This window comes from Mustela nigripes, chromosome 5, assembly GCF_022355385.1.
Source record: "Mustela nigripes isolate SB6536 chromosome 5, MUSNIG.SB6536, whole genome shotgun sequence".
Classification (NCBI taxonomy): domain Eukaryota; kingdom Metazoa; phylum Chordata; class Mammalia; order Carnivora; family Mustelidae; genus Mustela; species Mustela nigripes.
The window spans coordinates 48089517-48111108 of NC_081561.1; the positions used below are offsets into that span (position 1 = coordinate 48089517).

General features: G+C 34.5%; 1 protein-coding gene across 1 annotated transcript in view; it reads left to right on the top strand.

Moving 5' to 3' along the window:
- LOC132018618 (collagen alpha-1(XXI) chain) overlaps positions 1-21592 on the top strand; it is a 145800-nt gene that overhangs the window by 59744 nt on the left and 64464 nt on the right. The window contains exons 2-3 of the mRNA XM_059401543.1: positions 5857-5982; positions 9534-10085. Coding sequence (XP_059257526.1) covers positions 5895-5982; positions 9534-10085 — 640 coding nt within the window. The 5' untranslated portion in view covers positions 5857-5894. The remainder of the gene's footprint in view (positions 1-5856; positions 5983-9533; positions 10086-21592) is intronic.

Below are 21592 nucleotides of genomic sequence, written 5' to 3' on the forward strand. Positions count from 1 at the left end.
TGGGGGGGAGGGGGTTTGGGAGAAGGGGGTGGGATTATGGACATTGGGGAGGGTATGTGCTTTGGTGAGTGCTGTGAAGTGTGTTAGCCTGGTGATTCACAGACCTGTACCCCTGGGGATAAAAATATATGTTTATAAAAAATAAAAAATTTAAAAAAAGAAAAAAAAGAAAAGTAAAGACAAATACCTAGCCATTGTAAGTTCAAATTTTTTCATTGTAATACTCAGAGTAGTTCTTACTAGCCTTAAAATAATTTATCTGTCTAAAATAGCCATATTTTAATAAAAGAAAGGATAAGAATCATATGATCCTCTCAACTGATAAAGAAAAAGCATTGACAAAATACAGTATCCTTTCTTAATTAAAACACTCCACAGTAGGGGTGGTGAACCATGAGAGACTATGGACTCTGAAAAACAATCTGAGGGGTTTGAAGGGGCGAGGGGGGGGGGAGGGGGGGTGGGGGGAGGAGGTGGGAGGTAAAAGGTGGTGGGTATTAGAGAGGGCACGAATTGCATGGAGCACTGGGTGTGGTGCAAAAACAATGAATACTGTCACCCTGAAAATAAATAAATTAACTAATTAATTAAAAAAAAGCTGACAATATGAATTTTACCAGATTTCAAAAAAGAATGATTGAAAAAAAAAAAAACACCACAGTGTAAAGATAGAGGGAACATCCCTCAATCTCATAAAAGCCATATATGGAAAGCCCAGATAGAATATCATTCTCAAGCTATTCTTGGGAATGAGAGCTTCTCCCCTAAGGTCAGGAACACAACAAGGATGTCCACTCCCACCACTGCTGTTCAACATAGTACTAGAAGTCCTACCTTCAGCAATCAGACAACAAAAACAAAAAATAAAAGGCAACCAAATTGGCAAGGAAGTAAAGTTTTCACTCTTTGCAGATGACATAATACTTTATTTATATGGGAAACCCAAAAGACTCCACCCCAAAATTGCTAGATCTTATATAGGAATTCAGCAAAGTGGCAGGATATAAAATCAATGCACACAAATAATTTGCATTTCTATATACTAACAATGAGACAGAAGAAAGAGAAATTAAAAAATCAATCCCATTTACAATTTTACCAAAAACCATAAGATAGGGGTGCCTGGGTGGCTCAGTAGGTTAAAGCCTCTGCCTTCAGCTCAGGTCATGATCCCAGGGTCCTGGGATTGAGTTCTGCATTGGGCTCTCTGCTCAGGAGGGAGCCTACTTCCTGCTCTCTCTCTGCCTGCTTTTCTGCCTACTTGTGATCTCTGTCAAATAAATAAATAAAATCTTAAAAAAAAAAAAAAAGATATCGAGGAATAAACCTAACTAAAGAGGTAAAGGATCTGTACTCTGAAAACTATAAAACATTCAGGAAAGAAATTGAGGAAGACATAAAGAAATAGAAAAACATTCCATGCTCACAAATCAGAAGAACAAATATTGTTAAAATGTCTATACTACCCAGAGAAATATACACATTCAATGCAATCCCTATCACAATACCACTGGTATTTTTCACAAAGCCAGAACAAGTAACCCTAAAATTTGTATGGAACCAGACAACACCCTGAGTAGCCAGTAGAAAGAAATGTTGAAAAAGAAAACCAAAGCCAGTGGCATCACAATTCTGGACTTCAAAGTATATTACAAAGCTGTGATCATCAAGATAGCATGGTACTGGCACAAAAACAAACACATAGATCAATGGAACAGAATAGAGAACTATAAATGGATCCCCAACTCTATGGTTAACTAATATTCAACAAAGCAGGAAAGAATATCCAATGTAAAAAAGACAGCCTCAACAAATGGCATTGGGAAAATTGGACAGCCACAGGCAGAAGAATGAAACTGGAGCAATTTCTTACACCATACACAAAGATAAAATCAAAATGGATGAAAGAACTAAAGATGAGACAGGAATCTATCAAAATCTTAGAGGAAAACACAGGCACAACCTCTTGAAATTTAGCCACAGCAACTTCTTGCTAAACACTGTCTCCAAAGGCAAGGGAAACAAAGCAAAAATGAATTTTGGGACTTCATCAAGATAAAAACTTTTGCATAGCAAAGGAAACAATCAACAAAACTAAAAGGCAACCTATAGAAAGTGATAATATATTTGCCAATGACATATCAGATAAAGGGCTAGTATCTAAGAGCTATAAAGAATCTGTCAAACTCAAAAACCCTAAAAACAAATGATCCAGTCAAGAAATGGGCAGAAGACATGAACAGATATTTCTCCAAAGAAGACATATAAATGGCCAAGAGACACATGAAAAAATGCTCCATGTCACTTGGCATCAGGGAAATACAAATCAAAACCACAATAAGTATCACCTTACACCAGTAAGAATGGCTAAAATTAACAAGCAGGAAACAAATTTTGGTGAGGATATGGAGAAAGGGGAACCCTCTTACACGGTTGGTAGAAATGCAAGTTGGTACAGCTACTTTGGAAAACAATATGGAGGTGACATTAAAATAGAGCTACCCTAAGACTCAGCAATTTACTACTAGGTATCTACTCCACAGATACAAATGTAGTGATCCAAAGGGGCACCTGTACCCCAATGTTTATAGTAGCAATGTCCACAACAGCCAAACTCTGGGAAGAGCCCAGATATCCATTGACACAGGAATGGATAAAGAAGATGTGATATATAGATACAATGGAATATTACTCAGCCATCAGAAAGGATGAAATCTTACCAATTTACACTGACATGGATGGAACTGAAGGATATTATGCTGAGTGAAATGAGTCAATCAGAGAAAAACAATTATCACATGGCTTCGCTCATATGTGGAATTTAGGAAACAAAACAGAAGACCATAGGGGAAGGGAGGTAAAAATAAAATAAGATGAAATCAGAGAGGGAGACAAACCATAAAAGACTCATAACTATAGGAAACTGAGAGTTGCTGGAGGGAAAGTGGAGGGATGGGGCAAGTGGGTAATGGATATTAAAAAGGGCACATGATGAGGCACCTGGGTGGCTCAGTCAGTTAAGTGTCTCTCTTTGGCTTGGTCATGATTCCAAGGTGCTGGGATTGGACCCTACATCAGACTTCTTGCTCCGTGGAAAGCCTGCTTCTCCCTCTCCCTCTGCTTCTCCCTCTACTTGTGGTCTCTCTCTCCATCAAATAAATTGATAAAATCTTTAAATAAATAAATAAATACAAGTTTTAAAAAAAAAGGGAACATGATGTAATGAACACTAGGTATCATATGCAACTGATGGATTACTGAAATCTACATGTGAAACTAATGATACACCATATGTTAAAAAATTGAATTTAAATGAGTAAAAAATAAAATAAAATAGCTGTATTTTAAATATATTAATGGATGAATAGGAGTTGAAGAAAACTGTAAGTTTTTTAATTCATAATTATCTTGGAAAAGTACAAACTTTTCTAGAACTTTTTGCTTTACTCAAAATATTTACTAGAATTCCTTCTTCAAGCATGACCTGTAGAGCTTTATCACATTCTTTTCATTATCTCAATAGTAGCAAACATTTTTCTCTTAAAAATGGATTTGCGTTTTAAGAAACACTTAAAGGGTATCTGGTCAAAATATTTATATAATAAAGCTAAGTGATAAGATTTAATTTTAAATGTGGTATAATTATAAGCATTAGAATCTATTTTATTTGATTCATAAACACTCAGTTACATGACTTTAATATGTCTTCTAAGTTAGACCAAGGTCTTTACTTCTGGTTAGAATGTGGAAAGTGGCAAGAGACTATCACTCCCACTAATGAAAACATGCCAGATAAACTATAAAACTATAGTCTTTTAAACCCAGCAGAAAAGACAGGATTTTAAAAATCTAAATAAGCAAAATACCAAAAATTATTAATCCTTTATAAGATAGAGGAGATTCTGGGCTGTTTTCATCCCTAGCAGAAAGGGAATCCTCCTCAGGAATAGGAATTTGCACAGCATGAGAGAAACCAGCCAAAACTGATGTGACACACTACAGTCCTGCACACAGAATGAGTATGCCTGCATCCAGTAATTCTTCCCCATGAGCCTTAACAAAGTACATGGAATAGAGAAGTAACACAGAGAAAGCTGAGAGCAATACAGAATAGCAAGAGAGATCTACCTTCCTCCCGCTGTTCAGGTAGCCAGAGAATTGCTCAAATACAAATCTTTGGCTTGCTGAAGCCTAGGGAAGAGGCAACAAAACTGAGTAAAGTCCCTCTAAGGCAGGCACTCCAGTCCTTCACTACTGTGGAGAGAGATATCTCAAAAAGCAGAAAGGCAAATGAAGGACAAGAGAGAAAAATAAAATTTGGAAATACAAAAAGGTAGAAACCATATTGACAAGCTGAAACAAATCTCCCAAGGTTCTCTCAAGGTATAAGAAGAAGTAAGAAAAATCTGATATCTGATCAGGATTAAAATATTCAGTATAAGGAGATCCAGAGATGGTCTAAATATCAGAAATATCAAACAGGGTTTGTAAAATGATTATCATATACAAAGGATCTAGTGAATAAGATAAAGAATGGGCAAATACATGAGAAATTTCACAAGAGATGGAAAACTTAAAGATACAAGCTGAAATGATTGCTGTCAAAAAATATTTCAAACATATAATTCATACAATGGTTATCTCCATACATCAGAGGAAAAGATTAGTAAACTTGAAAATGTCAGCAGAAATTACCCAAAATGAATCTTAAAATGGGGTGGGGAGAGAATGATAAAAGGAAGAGAGCATCTGAAATCTATGGAACAATACCAAGTGGTCTTGATTTAGCATACAAGCAATTAGCTTTTCAGATGGAAAGGAGAAAGTGAATATTTGAAATACTTGAATATATAGCAGCCAAAGATTTTTCTAAATTGTCAAAAGCTACCAACAATCAGATCAAAGAAGTTCAGCAAACCCCAAGCAAAATAAAAAGTGAGTCAGACCTAGGTACTTTACATTCAATTAGTATCAAAACAAAAGAAAATTCTTAAAACCAGCCAGAGGAAAAAGACATTGCATACAGAGGGACAAAAATTTGAATTTTAGGTGGAAATTTAATAGTAATAGAAAAGGCAGATCAGAAAGATATAAAAATTCCTCATATCAGGGAGATCATATGATAGTTGTCTTTCTCTGCTTGACTTATTTCGCTAAGCATGATACGCTCTAGTTCCATCCATGTTGTCGCAAATGGCAAGATTTCATTTCTTTTGATGGCTGCATAGTATTCCATTGTGTATATATACCACATCTTCTTGATCCATTCATCTGTTGATGGACATCTAGGTTCTTTCCATAGTTTGGCTATTGTGGACATTGCTGCTATAAACATTCGGGTGCATGTGCCCCTTTGGATCACTACATTTGTATCTTTAGGGTAAATACCCAATAGTGCAATTGCTGGGTCATAGGGCAGTTCTATTTTCAACATTTTGAGGAACCTCCATGCTGTTTTCCAGAGTGGCTGCACCAGCTTGCATTCCCACCAACAGTGTAGGAGGGTTCCCCTTTCTCCGCATCCTCGCCAGCATCTGTCATTTCCTGACTTGTTGATTTTAGCCATTCTGACTGGTGTGAGGTGATATCTCATTGTGGTTTTGATTTGTATTTCCCTGATGCCGAGTGATATGGAGCACTTTTTCATGTGTCTGTTGGCCATCTGGATGTCTTCTTTGCAGAAATGTCTGTTCATGTCCTCTGCCCATTTCTTGATTGGATTATTTGTTCTTTGGGTGTTGAGTTTGCTAAGTTCTTTATAGATTCTGGACACTAGTCCTTTATCTGATATGTCGTTTGCATGGTACTGTCTTTACTTTTCTAATGTGTTTTTTTTTCCCCCTTTTTTCTCTTTAGGAATCCTAAAACCAAAATAGTAGAACGAAAACAGAAACATGGCTCACCATATTTTATTACTTTGGATAATTTTGGTCTTGCCTCTTCGGAATTCTGTATTAGCTGAAGATGGGGAAATAAGATCAAGTAAGAATAATCAATGTTTTTGTTATCAACAAATTGAATGTGGAAATACAATTGGGGAGCTCAAGCAATCCTTTTTAGGATCTTATTCTTACTGTTTTTGATGCTGTAACTCCCTAAAATGAAATGAATTACTGTGTTACATATTAACTGAGGGAAAAGCTTTTATCAGAGGTAATTTTGAGAGAATTCCATGGTAATTGTTTATTCTTTTACCCATTAGGCTTTGGAATAAATGGTATGGTATTCAGTTTATACTCAGCCATTTAGAACTTAGTGATAGGGAGATAAAGTACCTACCTCATTGGGTTGTTAGGACCATTTTATGAGGTTATCTCATAGAGATAACGAGATAATTCATATAAACAGGGTAACTCCTATCAATGGCTTAGCTCAGTGACATCTCAGTAGATGGTGACTATTATTCTGGTTGTGTATAGGAGAGCTTGCATTAGAGAAGGAGAGCTATATTAATTGCATTTTTACTACCCACGCCGTTATTTACAGATATCATGCGTCTTGTAAAAAAGTTGGCTTATAATCATATTTTGAAACTCATATACAACCTACTATAAATTATGGTTTCTACAGCACTTAAATTTGTAAGTTTGACAACTTGATTCAGCTTGATTAGAATTTATTAATAGTGAATTTATTTTTTTTTAAAGATTTTATTTATTTGACAGACAGAGATCACAAGTAGGCAGAGAGGCAGGTAGAGAGAAGAGGAAGCAGGCTCCCTGCTGAGCAGAGAGCCCGACGCGGGTTTCAATCCCAGGACCCTGAGCTGAAGGCAGGGGCTTTGACCCACTGAGCCACCCAGACTCCCCAGAATTTATTAATAGTGAATTTAATGTTTGTATAATACTCTCAGAGTTTAATCCACTCACATACTATACAAAGTATATATTATTTTCTCTGTTTTTTTTTTTTTTTTTTGAGTAGGAAAGAAATTCACAAAATTTAAGGGGCTTACCTAATATCATACAGCTGGTTAGAGGTATAACTAGTATTTGAAGTATGCCTTTGATCTTTAGTCCATTTTTTTTTTTTCTGTGACACTGATGATTCATCTTTCTAAGGAAGAGGTTTCTTGGAGTGGTATTTTGTCTAGTTTTTATAAATGGCAGTACTTGCTTTTGTACCCATGCTCTTGGCTAACCTTGCAGTTATGAAATATATGGTCTATGGCTCTGAAAAGGGATAGGAAGGGCCAAGAATAACGTTGTAAGAGTTTATAAATACTGAATCAAGTGGCACACAAACACTAGCAGGTCTAGACAATGAGTCTCATAGTATTGAGGAAGGACTACCCTGAAGAACTCTGCAAACATGACTTGTCTGTCCTTTTGTCTCTCCCGCAAAGCCCAACAAAAGCATATGTCTCTAATCCCAGTCTAGCTTCCAGAAAAACCCAGAACTACATTCCCTTGCATTAGAAAATTTGCCTCTGAGGCAGAATTCCATTTCTGCTGTCCCTGGCCTGAACTCTGGCAGTGTTTACCATGCCAAAGGATGTTGGAATAGTGTTCCTCATGATTTTTTGGACTTCACACCATCTTAAGAGTGACATCATAATCACAGTTACATTTTTGAGGTAAATCCATGTTTTGGCAGTTAAAAAAAATTTTTTTTTAAACTTCTGGGCTATATGTTCACCTGAGAGTAGTTTATTTTTACCAGTTACTTTGAGTGAATTACCTTTAAAATTGAGGCATCTTTGTGTGACCTTGTCATCATCCCAGATATGGAAATAGACAAATATGAGGAAAAGAATAGAAAGGAAAGGAGAGGGAAAGAGAAAGAGTGATTGATTGATTAATTGATTTTACATGTAAGGAAATGCAAAAATACAAATAAAGAAATACAAATGCTAGTAGTCACTGAACTTTGTTTTTTTCCTCCAGGACGGTCCTTTACAGTTATGATACCTTATTTGTAATGTCTACAGAAAATAAATCATTATATTGGGCTTCTGATCACTACTAAGAGAGGCTATTAATATGTGTAAAAACACAGGACTTAAAATTTGTTACTGTATTACCTTGACTCATCTCACCCTCTTTAAACTTACTATCTCCAAGGACATGTGATCTTTATCGTATGGGCCATAAATGGTAGTATTTTTACTGATTGGAGTGAAGAATTGAGAGAAACAGGAGGTGTAGCCATTCCTTTCAGTGTACTCTATTAGCTGTTTTGCACTGTTGGAATTACTCCAACCAGTTTGTCATTTGGGCTCTTTGATTCTTACCTCTGGACCTTTGTACTTACTGTTCCTTCTGATTAGAAGGTCCTTCTCTTCACCTGGCTAACGTTCTCTTTTTAGATCTCAGGTTCCCTGTCAGCTTTCCCACAGGATCTGTTCTGACTTTGCACAATTAGTTTTTACCCTCTCCTAAATGTTCTCATAATATTTTGTATTTTGCCTAACCAGCCAGTCATCTGTCTTAATAGACTGTGATATCTGTTTGAGATATCTTATATATCTTTGAAGCTGGTACCTAGCAAGATAGTCAAGCACAGAGCAGGTATTTAATATACATATACTGAAAGGCTAAAATAGGCCTGGAGGCATGCTGGGTACTGTGGAAAAGAGAGTTAAGATTTTTTCTTTCTACAAGTGCTTAGAACTTGTCTAGGTGTAACTTGTACCAAAGATGGTTTTTGTTCTCCAATAGAACTCTCAGGTGTGCTGATCTCATGTTTCCTGGTATGTTGAAACAAGAATCTTTATCTCTGTGGAGAAAGAATAATTTATACTACTTGTGAACAAAGATTCACTTAGCACAAGTCTCTCTCTGGCTGAAAATGAGAGATCAGATCTTTAAACATTGATCTTGTGTGTAGTGCAAGAGTAGATATTACATTGGTGATCTTAGTTCATTAAACTTTTATCAACTCTATCAAAGAATATGCTAGTTGAATTCTGAAGTTGGCAGAAAGCTTTTTTCTTTTTAAAATTTTTCTCCCATTCATTGACTTATGGATTTTTGTAAATACTTTAGATTAACATTAAACTAAACATATTTCAGGGATAACTTAAAAGAATGCTTTTAGCATATATCTGAAAATCGTTTATTTATTTTTGTGGTTTCATTTAGTCAGTGGGGAAAAGGAATTAAACGTTGCTTTATGGCAGTACCTGCCCCTACACAGAGCTATCTAGATATCATGTCAGATATAGTATCCTTTTTTATTCCCTACTTTTAAAGCTGAATCATTAATCTTTAAATTAAGACAACAGAATTTAAAAATGTCAACAAAAATAATAGCTCTGATTTAGAAAGAATTTTCATGAATTAGGCAATTTATCTTATTTAACCCTCATAAAGGTCCTATGAGCTGATTACATTTTAAAATTCTAGCTTTATTGAGATTTAATGGACATACAAATTGTATTATATTTAATGTGTGCCTCATGGTGATTTGATACCCATGTATGTTGTGAAAGCATCCCCTGCATCTGCTTACTTAAAGATTGTGCAATAAAAACCTCCCATATTTGCTTTTTATACCACAAATGTGTTCTGATGGTTTTCTTCTTCACTTAGGTTGTCGTACTGCTCCAACAGATTTAGTTTTCATCTTAGATGGCTCTTACAGTGTTGGCCCAGAAAACTTTGAAATAGTGAAAAAGTGGCTTGTTAATATCACGAAAAACTTTGACATAGGACCGAAGTTTATTCAGGTTGGAGTCGTCCAGTATAGTGATTATCCTGTGTTGGAGATTCCTCTTGGAAGTCATGATTCTGGAGAGAATTTGATTGCAGCAATGGAATCTATACATTACCTGGGTGGAAACACAAGGACTGGAAAGGCCATCCAGTTTGCACTTGATTACCTTTTTGCCAAGTCCTCACGGTTTCTGACAAAGATAGCAGTAGTACTCACAGATGGTAAATCCCAAGATGAAGTTAAAGATGCAGCAGAAGCAGCAAGAGACAATAAAATAACATTATTTGCTATTGGTGTTGGTTCAGAAACAGAAGATGCAGAACTTAGAGCAATTGCCAATAAGCCTTCATCTACTTATGTGTTTTATGTGGAAGACTATATTGCGATATCCAAAATAAGGGAGGTGATGAAGCAGAAACTTTGTGAAGGTAAGCCTTAATAGAATTTGGAAACAATTAATAATTGCATTTTCTCACACTTTGGTATAACCTGCTTATCTATACCACTGTAGTTATATTTAGTGTCAAGTTATCTATCATGTTAGAATGGAGGTGTACATGTATTTTTGTGTTTCATTTATTTTGGATAAATTTTGTTTTTAGAAACAGTCACATAAGCAAATCTATAGTTAGAAAATATCCTTTTTTGTTGCTTTTTTTTTTTTTTTTTTTTTTACAATTGCAGCATGTCCATTGTGGAGATGGAAGAAAATAAAGACACATAAAACATAAGAATATATAAATTACACATGATCACTATTACTCTTGTTAGTGTTTTGTCTTTTTCATTCCAGTCTTTCTTTTTTTTATTGTCTCTGAGAGCTTATTCATGTGCCTAAATAAGTATAACGTATATATAATTTTATCCTCTATTTTCATACTATTGTATATTCTATTATTTTTATGTATAATTTTCATCCTCTATTAACATAATAGCAGACAGTCTCAGTCTCCTAAGATAATTCATTTAATAATTCCCCTTTTATTGTGTGTTTAGTTTCTTTCTCTTTTTTAAAATTTTTATCTAAATTCTAGTTAGTTTACATATAGTGTAGTATTGGTTTCACTTGTAGAATTTAATGATTCTTCACTTACACATACTACCTAGTGCTCACAAGTGCCCTCCTTAATACCCATCACCCACTTAGTCCATCCCCCACCCAACTTCCCTCCATCAACCCTCAATTTGATCTCTATAGTAAAGAGTCTGTTTTATGGTTTGCCTCTCTCTTTTTCTCCCCTTCTGTTCATCTATTTTTTAAATTCCATGTATGAGTGAAATCATACAGTATTTTTTATTTTCTGACTTATTTTGCCTAGCATAATATACTCTAGCTCCATCCATGTCGTTTGAAATGGCAAGATTTCATTCTCATGAAATCATGAAATCATTCTCTCAAAGATTCTCATTCTTTTTGATGACTAATATTCCATTGTGTTCATGTGTGTGTGTATCTTTTTTATCCATTTATCAGTTGATGTTTTTTGTTCATTTCTAAGTTTTCTGCTATAAAATATTCTTATACAGAATTCTGAATGGGAATGTCTGATTTTTTTCAAAAACATAGGTCAAATTACTAATGTTGTTAGAGCTCTGTAAAAATGCTAAAAATTGCACTTGAGAGACTTAAATTTCTACCATCAGTGAGAGAATATTTGAAAATATAGTATTTATTAGTCAGTCATTTTTACATCATTCCATGAAATCTAACTCTGTGTTTATGATAAGTTCATAGTATGGACACTATAGTCCATAGTATGCCATTTTTTGGCAAATATTAATGTATTAGGATATTGACATTCATATTTTTTTTGGAGAGAGTAATTTGTAATACTACAAGCATTTAATACTATATCTAAAAAATAAAATTGATATAAAATCAAAAGACTATTTTTTCTAGTTTGCCTAAAAATGCTCCAAAAATATGTTGGTTCACATTTGATAGAAACATTTCTGGGGTGCCTAGGTGGCTCAGTTGATTAAACATCTGAGGTCATGATCTCAGGGTCCTGGGATAAAGCCTGCTTCAGGCTTCCTGCTCAGCAGGGAGTCTGCTTCTCCTCTTACTCTTTTTGCTTTCTCTCTCTCTCTCTGTGTCTCAGATAAATCTTTAAAAAAAAAAATTTCTAAATGTGGTATAGAAAAAAGATTTATTTCTCTATTTTCTTCATATTTGTTTGGGAGCTATAGTACAGAAAAACATTTAAATTTATTTTTAGATTATTTAAGAAGGGATGGAAATTAAGCATTTTCTGGGGCATCTGGGTGGCTCAGTGGGTTAAGCCTCTGCCCTCAGCTCAGGTCATGATCCCAGGGTCCTGGGATCGAGCCCCTCATTGGGCTCTCTGCTCAGTGGGGAGCCTGCTAACCCCTCTCTGTCTCTGCCTGCCTCTCTATTTGTGATCTCTCTCTCTCTCTCTCTGTCAAATAAATAAATAAGATCTTAAAAAAATTAAGCATTTTCTTTAATCAAACTTTTAAAAAGTCACTATAGCAAGTACAAATGATTATCATAATTATTCTTTTCATGTTCCTAACAGTAAGACTGTGTTGACTTTTCTCATCTTGATCAGAGAATTTATATTTATTTTCCAATTTTACTGAAAAATAATTGACCTACATAGATTTTTAAATATGTTATAAGGTTAGAATTAGAATTCTTTGGTTTTGTAGCTAGATATATTTCATTATTAAAACAGACTTTTCATGGTGATGTTTTACCTACCATTCTTTTATATTCTAAAATATAAATTTGATAAAGTATGTCTGGGCAGTACTTGTTTCAGAGACTTTGTGTAGATACGTATTTTGGTAAATGCATTCTATTAAAAAATTCTAATTACACGTGAAAGATTTGTTTAAAAGGATAAAAAATTCTTTTGGCAAAAATGTCCAGTCTGTAAAAAAAAATTAAATTTCAAAGCTTTCCAAATATTTCTTCATGCACACTCAAAGAAAGAATGTAAGTAATGTCTGTGTCTATTCAGTTCACAAATATGCGGTACAATAGCCATATTTTAAAATGTAGTTTTTGAAATTGTACTTAGGGGAATATAAGGGCTTTTTTGCATTTGACTTTTTAATAACTATTAGATTATGATTAGTGCATTGTTGTTTTGCAGAAGCCTCAAATCATGCAATTTGTATTTGCATTGTTTGACAAAGTTCCTATTTTTTGTTGTTTTGATAAATGGTTAAATTCTACCTTGGATTGCTTATCATGTTGTTCACTTTTATATTCCTGTTGTGACTGACCCACAATGAACAAAATATTATTTACTTCTTTGGTCCCACATGGATTATTTAAACTTCATAAACCTACCATTTGCTTAAAGGAGTATTCTGCAGTACATTTCTTATTTCAGGATGATCTTTTTGTGATGGACGATGGTTTCTTTATTTATCTGACTGGGAGTTTAGTTTTTTTCTTTTTCTTTCTATTCTTTTCTTTTTTTATTGTAAAAAACACATGATAGCTAACCTCTTAAATATTTTAAGTGTACAGTACAGTATAGTTAACTACAAGCACAGTGTTGTACTGTAGATACCTAGAACTTCCTCATGTTGCCTGACAGAAACTTTGGGCCCATTGAATAGCTACTCCCCATATCCCTCTTCGTCCCATTCTGGCAGCCATCATTCTGCTTTCTGTTGTTATGAGTTTGACTACTTTACATATTTCATAAAGGTGAAAGCATGCAGTATTTGTCCTTCTGTGACTGGCTGTTGGGATTTTGATAGGGACTGCGTTGAAACTATAGGTCACTTTGGGTGCTAGAGAAATTTTTGCATTATTGAATTTTCCAGTCTATTAATATGAGATGTATCTACTTGTTGGTGATTTCTTTAGGCTTTTTTTTTTTTTTTTTTTTTTTAGCGGTCTTTTGTAGTTTTTAGCATTTCAGTGTTTCACCTCCTTGGCTAAGTTTATTCCTTAGTATTTCATTACTTTTGATGCTCTGGCTAGTACTTCCAATATTATGTTGAATAGAAGCGGCAAGAGTGGGCATCCTTGTCTTGTTCCTGATCTTAAAGGAAGAGCTTTTTGTTTTTCACCATTAACTGTGAGCTTTTTATATATGACCTCGATTATGTGGAGGTAAATTCCTTCTTTATTTGATGAGTGTTTTTATTATGAAATAATATTAAATTGTGTCAAAATTTTTTCCTGCAAATATTGAGATGATCATGTGACTTTATTCTTTATTCTCTTAATGTGGTGTGTTGCATTGATTAATCTCATAGGTTTAACCATCTTTGCATCTCAAGGATAAATTCCACTGGATCGTGATGTTTGATTTTTTGGGATCCTTTTTATAATGCTGTTGTATTCAATTTGTTAGTAATTTGTGGAGGATTTTGCATCAGTTTTCTTTTCTTGTCGAGTCTTTTTCTGGCCTGTATCAGGGCAATGCTGGTCTTATAAAAAGACTTTGGAAGTATTCCCTACTCTTCAGATATTTGTGAGAGTTTGAGAAGGATTGACATTAATTTTTTAAGTGTTTTGTAAAATTCACTGGTGAAGATACCTGGTCCTGGGCTTTTCCTTGTTGGGATGTTTTTGATTCCTGATTCAATATCCTTATGAATCTGTTTACATTTTCTATTTCTTCATGATTCAGTCTTGGTAGGTTTTATAGTGTAGAAATTTATCCATTTCTTCTAGGTTATCAGAATTGTATTATTACAGTCTCTTATGACTGTATTTTTGTGATATTAGTTGTAATGTCTCCTCTTTCATTCCTAGTTTTATTTATTTCAATCTTCTTTTTTTCTTAGTTAATCTAGCTGAAGTTATTTTAGTTTTGTTGATTTTTTAAAAAAATCAACTCTGAATTTCTTGATTTTTTTATTTTACTCTTCTTTATTTCATTTATTTATGAATTTAGATTAAGTCAAGCAGAGAAAGACAACTATCATATCTCCCTGATATGAGGAAGTGGTGATGCAACATGGGGGCTTAAGTGGGTAGGAGAAGAATAAATGAAACAAGATGGGATTGGGAGGGAGACAAACCATAAGTGACTCTTAATCTCACAAAACAAACTGAGGGTTGCTGGGGGGAGGGGGTTTGGGAGAAGGGGGTGGGATTATGGACATTGGGGAGGGTATGTGCTTTGGTGAGTGCTGTGAAGTGTGTAAACCTGGTGATTCACAGACCTGTACCCCTGGGGATAAAAATATATGTTTATAAAAAATAAAAAATTAAAAAAAAAAGATATAAGAAATAAAGATAATCTTAATTATCTTAAAGATTATTGAAATTAAAATTATTCTCTTGTTCCTATTAGTTTTGGGCTCAGTTTGTTCTTTTTCTAGTTTTTAATGAATAAATTTAGTTTATTTGAGATCCTTTATTCCAAAATACTTAGTATTTTGCCACATCTCATAAATTTTGGTATGTTGTATTTTAGTTTTTGTTTACCTCTAGGTATTTTCTAATTTCTCTTAATTTTTTTTTGAGTCAGTTGTTGAACAAATGGTTGTTCAAAAGCATGTTCAATTTCCACATATTTGTGAATTTTCCACTTTTCCTTCTATCATTAATTTCTAGTTTCATTATGTTGTGGTTGGGAGATGTATTTGGTATGATTTCAGTCTTCTTAAATTTATTAAGACTTGTTTTTTGACCTAACATGTGATCTATCCTGGAGAATGTTTCATTTGCACTTAAAAGAATGTGTATTCTGGTGGTGGAATGTTCTGTTTGGTCTACAGTGTTGTTCAAGTTCTGTGTTCCCTCTTTTGTCTTTTGTCTGGATATTCTATTCATTACTGGAAGTGGAATATTGAAATCCCTTACTATAATGTGTATTCTGTTTCTATATCTACTATTTCTCTGCTCAATTCTGTCAGCATTTGCTTCATATAATTGGGTGCTATGATGTTGGGTGCATATATATTTATAATTGTTATGTCTTACTGGTGAATTGACCCTTTTATCATCATATCATGTCCTTTGTCTCCATTGAGTTTTTGACTTGTCTATTTTGTCTAAGTAGTACCACCTTTGCTCTATTTTGGTTACCATCTGCATGAAGTGTCTTTTTCTGTCCCCTTACTTTTAGCCTGTGTGTGTCTGTAATCTTAGAGTATATATTTTATAGACAATATGTACTTGGATCTTGTTTTCTTTTCTTTTTTTCTCTTCCTTCCTGCCTTCCTTTCTTTTGGTTTTTTTTTTTTTTTGTTTTTTTTTTGTTTTGTTTTGTTTTTTGTTTTTTGTCCATTTAGTCACTCTGTGTCTATTTATTTGGGAGGTTAATCCATTTATATCTGAAATGGCAATAGGGAAGGATTTAGTATCACCATTTTGTTAATTATTTTCTGTCTTATGCCTTTTTTGGTCCCTCTTTTCTCTCTTGCTTTGTGTTTTTTTCCTTTGTGTTTCATTAACATCTTTTTTGACATGTTTTGATTTTTTTCTCATTTGCTTTTGTATATCTTTTATATCTTTTATAGGTATTTCCTTTGTGGTTACTATGAGGGTTACATAAAACATCATATAGTTATAGCAGCCTATTTTAAGCTGAAAAGTTAATTTCAATCACATACACATACTCTATAGTTTTGCTTCTCCCTGTCTCCTCAGACTTTCTTATTAATGTTACAAATTACATCGTCTTATATTGGGTATTCATTACCATATTTTTATAGTTATAGTTATTTATAATTTCTTCTAACTTCTCTATAAGAATTAAAAGTGATTTACACACCATTGTTAAAGTTCTATAGTATTCTGAACTTGTCTATATATTTAACCAGTGAGTTTTTTTTTTAAAGATTTATTTATTTTTATTTTAGAGTGAGACAGTGAGAGAGTTTGTGCATGCATGATGGGGAGGGGTAGGAGGAGAGGAGGAGAGTCTTAAGCAGACTCCATGCTGAGCACAGAGCCTGACATTGGGCTTAGTCTCACAACCCTGAGATCATGATCTGAGCTGAAGCCAGGAATTGGATGCCTAACTGACTGCACCACCCAGGTGTCCCTAACCACAGAGTTTTGTACTTTGAGTGCTTTTGTGTTGTTGTTTAATGCCCTTTAATTTCAACCTAAAGGACTCCCTCAGTATTTCTTATAAGGCACGGTGATGGACGCCCTCAGTATTTTTTAATCTGGGAAAGTGTTTATTTCTCTTCCATTTCTGAAGAATATTTTTACCAGTTATTTTTTTCATTTGAAAATCTTTTTCTTTCAGCAAGTGCTTTGAGTATATTATCCCATTCGCTTGTAGTCTTCAAGGTTTCTATTGAGATATCTGCCATATGGTGGGGGTGGGGGAATTCTTTTGTGCATAATGAGTGGCTTTTCTTTTGCTGGTTTCAAAACTCTCTCTTTTTTCCCAATAATTTGATTATAATATGTCTTGATGTGGATTTCTTTGGGTTCTTTAATTTTGATGTACATTTCCTTTCCTAGATTTGAGAAGTTTTGGGATATTACTTCTTTAACTAAACTCTCTTTCTCTCTCTGAAATGCCTATAATATGTATATTGGTATACATCATGGTGTCTCATAAGTCATTTAGGCTTTCTTCAGTCTTTCTCATTCTTTTAAATTTTTGTTCTTCTGTCCAGATATTTCAAATCACCTTCTTTAAGTTTGTTGATTTTTTCTTCTAACTGATCAAGTATGATTTGGAGCCTCTCCAGTCTTTTTTTTTCTCCCCCATTTGAGTTATTATGTTCCTCAGGTACAAAATTTCTTTTTGGTTCTCTTTCATATTTTATCTCTCTATTGATACTCTTATTTTGTTTATACCATCATTTTATTAAGCTCACAGGGCATCATTATTATGGCTGTTTTAAATTCTTTTTCAGATAATATATCTACCTTTCTTTAGGGTTGATGGCTGGAGAATTATTCTATTCCTTTGATTGGGTCATGTTTCCTTGTTTCTTTATGTACCCTACAGCTTTTTTTTTTTGGATCCACACATTTGAAAAAACAGTCACATCTCTTAATTTGTCTAGATATTCTGGGGACTTTTGAGGCCTTTTTTATGGAAGGATGCAATTTCTGTGGGCCCGAGTGCGCAATTTCTTACTTAGAGAGGCTTGCTTGGTCCACACACCCCCGCCCCCCCGCCCGCCGCAGTAGCTTTTTAAGTTCTCTAGTTTTGTCTAGCCAAAGTCTTAGCTGTAAGCTTCCTCACCTTGTTCTTAGTGGGCATTAGGCATCAAAAATATTCTGGTTCCCTGGCAGGATCCATAGTCAGGTGGGACCAATATTATTTCCTCAGGTAGCACTTGGGAAAGCTAGAATGCTAGATACGTAAACCATTCTTTTCTCTTCCTCCAGAGGGAGAAAGCTCAAGTTATGTGTCTTCTCTTGATCATGCTGAGCCACATGTTGCCAGCCCCAACAAGCTCCTTCCCCCAGCTCCAAGACTCTTTGTTTTCAGCAGTTCTTAGGAATCCAAATGATTCCAGTTCCTTCAGTGCTCCAGATGAGGTGACACTGAAACCAGTCTCTTGGGCAGTCCTGTGGATACGTGTTCCACTCTTCTTTTTTCCACTGAAGGGCAGTATCACAAACGAGGGTGTCCTCTCCTGGCACTTACTTGTACAGGCTTGGGGGAAGGAATGATGTGGATAAAGTGAAATTATTCTTATTACTTGTTTCAGTGAGGCTCTTCTTGGCTTTGTGTTCACCTGGGGTACTTCAACTTCCTAATCCAAATCTGGAATTTTCATAAAGGTATTTTTGTCCATTTATTATTGTTAAATTAGTGTTTCAGTGAGAGAATATGGCCTGTGACTTTCTATTCCACTATCTTGCTGACATCATTCTTATGTTTCTTTTTTGAGTAAATTGGAATGGGATTAACACAACAAAGAGGAGAGAAAGGAGGGAGAAAGAAATCTCCCCTTGTGCCCTGGAAGATGCCATCCTTAGGAATCTTTAAGGGTTTGCAGCAGCCAATGGCTTGAATTACTGGGCTTTAGGACCCATATTTTAATTCAGGTATGTTGAGCTTGCTATACACAGGTGTGGGTAAAGAGCAGGCTCTAGAAAACTGCCTGTGTATTCTTACTGTTTAATTTCCACCATCTTGACTTTTAGATGAGGCAGGAAATTTATCTGTTTTTTTTAAAAAAAGTATATGATGTTGACTTGCTCAAATGGGGCCTTACCATCAAAACCAAGTTCAATCCAGGAAAGTTTGAAGAAGCTGGCTTGCACAGGTTGGCACCAGACAACTCTTGTTTTATTGGACTATCAGGTCTGGATCAGTAAAATTACTTTTGGTTTCTGACCACAGATCTCCTTGATAGAATTCCCTTGATCTGAAAAAAAAAAAAAAAAAAAAAAAAAGTGACATCTGGAGAGAGGTGACATTCGAATCACTTGGCATGTGGAATTGAATTAAATAGGCACTTATAAAGTAGGCTAGATATATTCTGGAATAATGGGTTCATCAGTTTTCTTGTGATGTTAACTTAGAGCTGGAATGGTGTAGTTGGAATTTGGTTGCTCTAGTTAAGCTAGAGATTTATATGGATTTTGTGTCCATGTCCATGGCAGAATTTTAAATAAAACATGTTTTTATTACCTTGGTAGTACTGGATTACTTAATAGAAAAGCAAAATCAGACAATTTTAAATATAGTCAACATACAATATTACATTAATTTCAGGTGTACAACATGTGATTGAACAAGTTTATACATTATGCTATGCTCACAAGTGTACCTATCATCTACCATCATACTAAACTATTGAAGTTTCATTAACTTTATCTCCCACTCTCCTTCACCTATATTGCCCATCTCCCTATCTCCCTGTCCTCTGTCAATTATCAGTTTGTCCTCCATATTTACAGGTGTGTTTCTGCTTTTTGTTTGTTTATTCCTTTGGTTTATTTATTTATTTTTTTTCGTTACACATGTGAGTGAAAAATCATGTGGTATTTGTCTTTCTTTGTCTTAGTTTACTTAGCATACTACCTTTTAGGTATATCTATGTTGTTGCAAATGGCATGATTGCATCCTTTTTTTTTTTTTTTTTTCTTTTTAAATCTCATCCTTTTTTATGGCAGTTTAAGATTCTGTTGTGCATGTGTATATCTATTGTCTTTCCATGGATGTTTAGGTTGCTTTTGTATCTTGGCTATTATAAACAATGATGCAACAAACATAGGGGTATATATATCTTTTTGAATTAGTGCTTTTGGGCTATTTGGTTTTTTTTTTTTTTTGGTAACTACCTAGTAGTGGAACTGTTGGATCATATGGCATATTTATTTTTAATTTTTTGAGGATCCTCCATACCGTTTTCCACAGTGGCTGCACCAATTTACATTCCTACCAGGGGTACATAAGGGTTCCTTTTTCTCCACATCCTTGCCAACACTTGTTCTTTCTTGTCTTTTTGGTTTTAGTCTTTCTGACAGGTGTAAGGTGATATCTCATTGTGTTTTCTTAAAAATTATTTATATTAACATATATTATTTGCCCCAGGGGTACAGGTCTGTGAATCATCAGGCTTACACATTTCACAACACTCACCATAGCACAATGTCCATCACCTCCCCAATGTCCATAACCCAACTACCCTCTCCTTACCCCCACTCCCCAGCAACCCTCAGTTTGTTTGTGAGATTAAGAGTCTCTTATGGTTTGTCACCCCCTCGATCCCTTCTTGTTTCATTTTTTCCTTCCCTACCCCCCAGACCACCTGCCCTGCCTCTGAAAATCCTCATGTCAGAGAGATTGTATGATAATTATCTTTCTCTGATTGACTTATTTCAGTCAGCATAATACCCTCTAGTTCCATCCATGTCATTGCAAATGGCAAGATTTCATTTCTTTTGATGGATGCATAGTATTCCATTGTGTATATATACCACATTTTCTTTATCCATTCATCTGTTGATGGACATCTAGGTTCTATCCATAGTTTGTCTATTGTGGACATTGCTGGTATAAACAGTCAGGTTCATGTGCCCCTTCAGATCACTTCCTTCTCATTGTGGTTTTGATTTGTCTCTGATGACTAGTGATATTGAGCATCTTTCCATATGTCTGTCTTCTTTGGAAAATATCTATACATATTCTCTACTTTTTAACTGAATTGTTTGTTTCTTTGGTATTGAGTTTTAAGTTCTTTATATATTTTGGATATTAACCCCTCTTATTGTATATATCATTTGCAAATATCTTCTCCCATTCCACATTAAACTGAAAGTGGATTTCCACACTGAATGTGGAACTGGAAATTGTAAACATCCTAGAAGAGAATACAGGCAGTGATTTTAGTCACAGGAGAATTTTTCTAGATATTTCTTACCTCCAAAGGCAAGGAAGGGAAACAAAAGCAAAAATAAATCATCCAAACCAAAAGGCAGGTATTACTGGTCCCAGAGGTTTAAAATAGAGTTATCTTTGCTCATCTGAGAAAGCATTCCTACGCTGAATACTCCAAACATATTGGAGTAGAATGAAATTAGAACTGTGTAGTTGGTATAGAAATCTTTGTGAACTTTGGTCTTCTGTTTTGTTTACCCTTCCTCCTGAATGCATTCCTTTAAAATAAATTATTTACCTAGATTGTTCTAATTACCTTTTGTAAGGATTGTAACAAGCTTCCAACTGAGTCTCTCAACATTTGATTTTTCTGATACTTAAAATTATAATTTCCACATTTCAGTTTTTATTTTGAGTTTCCATACTTTGGTCTGGATGTGCTTTGTATAGTTAAACATGTATTTCTTTTTTCTACACAATGGGGAAATTATTTATCTCTCTTTTGTGCAGAAGTTGTTGGTTATCAAAGTAACATTTTATATACAGAAACTTCTTTTACCTGTTTCCTATAGCTACATGTATACAAACATAAAAACTGTATTTGAGCATTTTTCCTACTTTTTTTTCACTTCCCATGTATTAAGATACTGTTCTTGCAAGTGAATGAACTGGAAATAAAAATGACC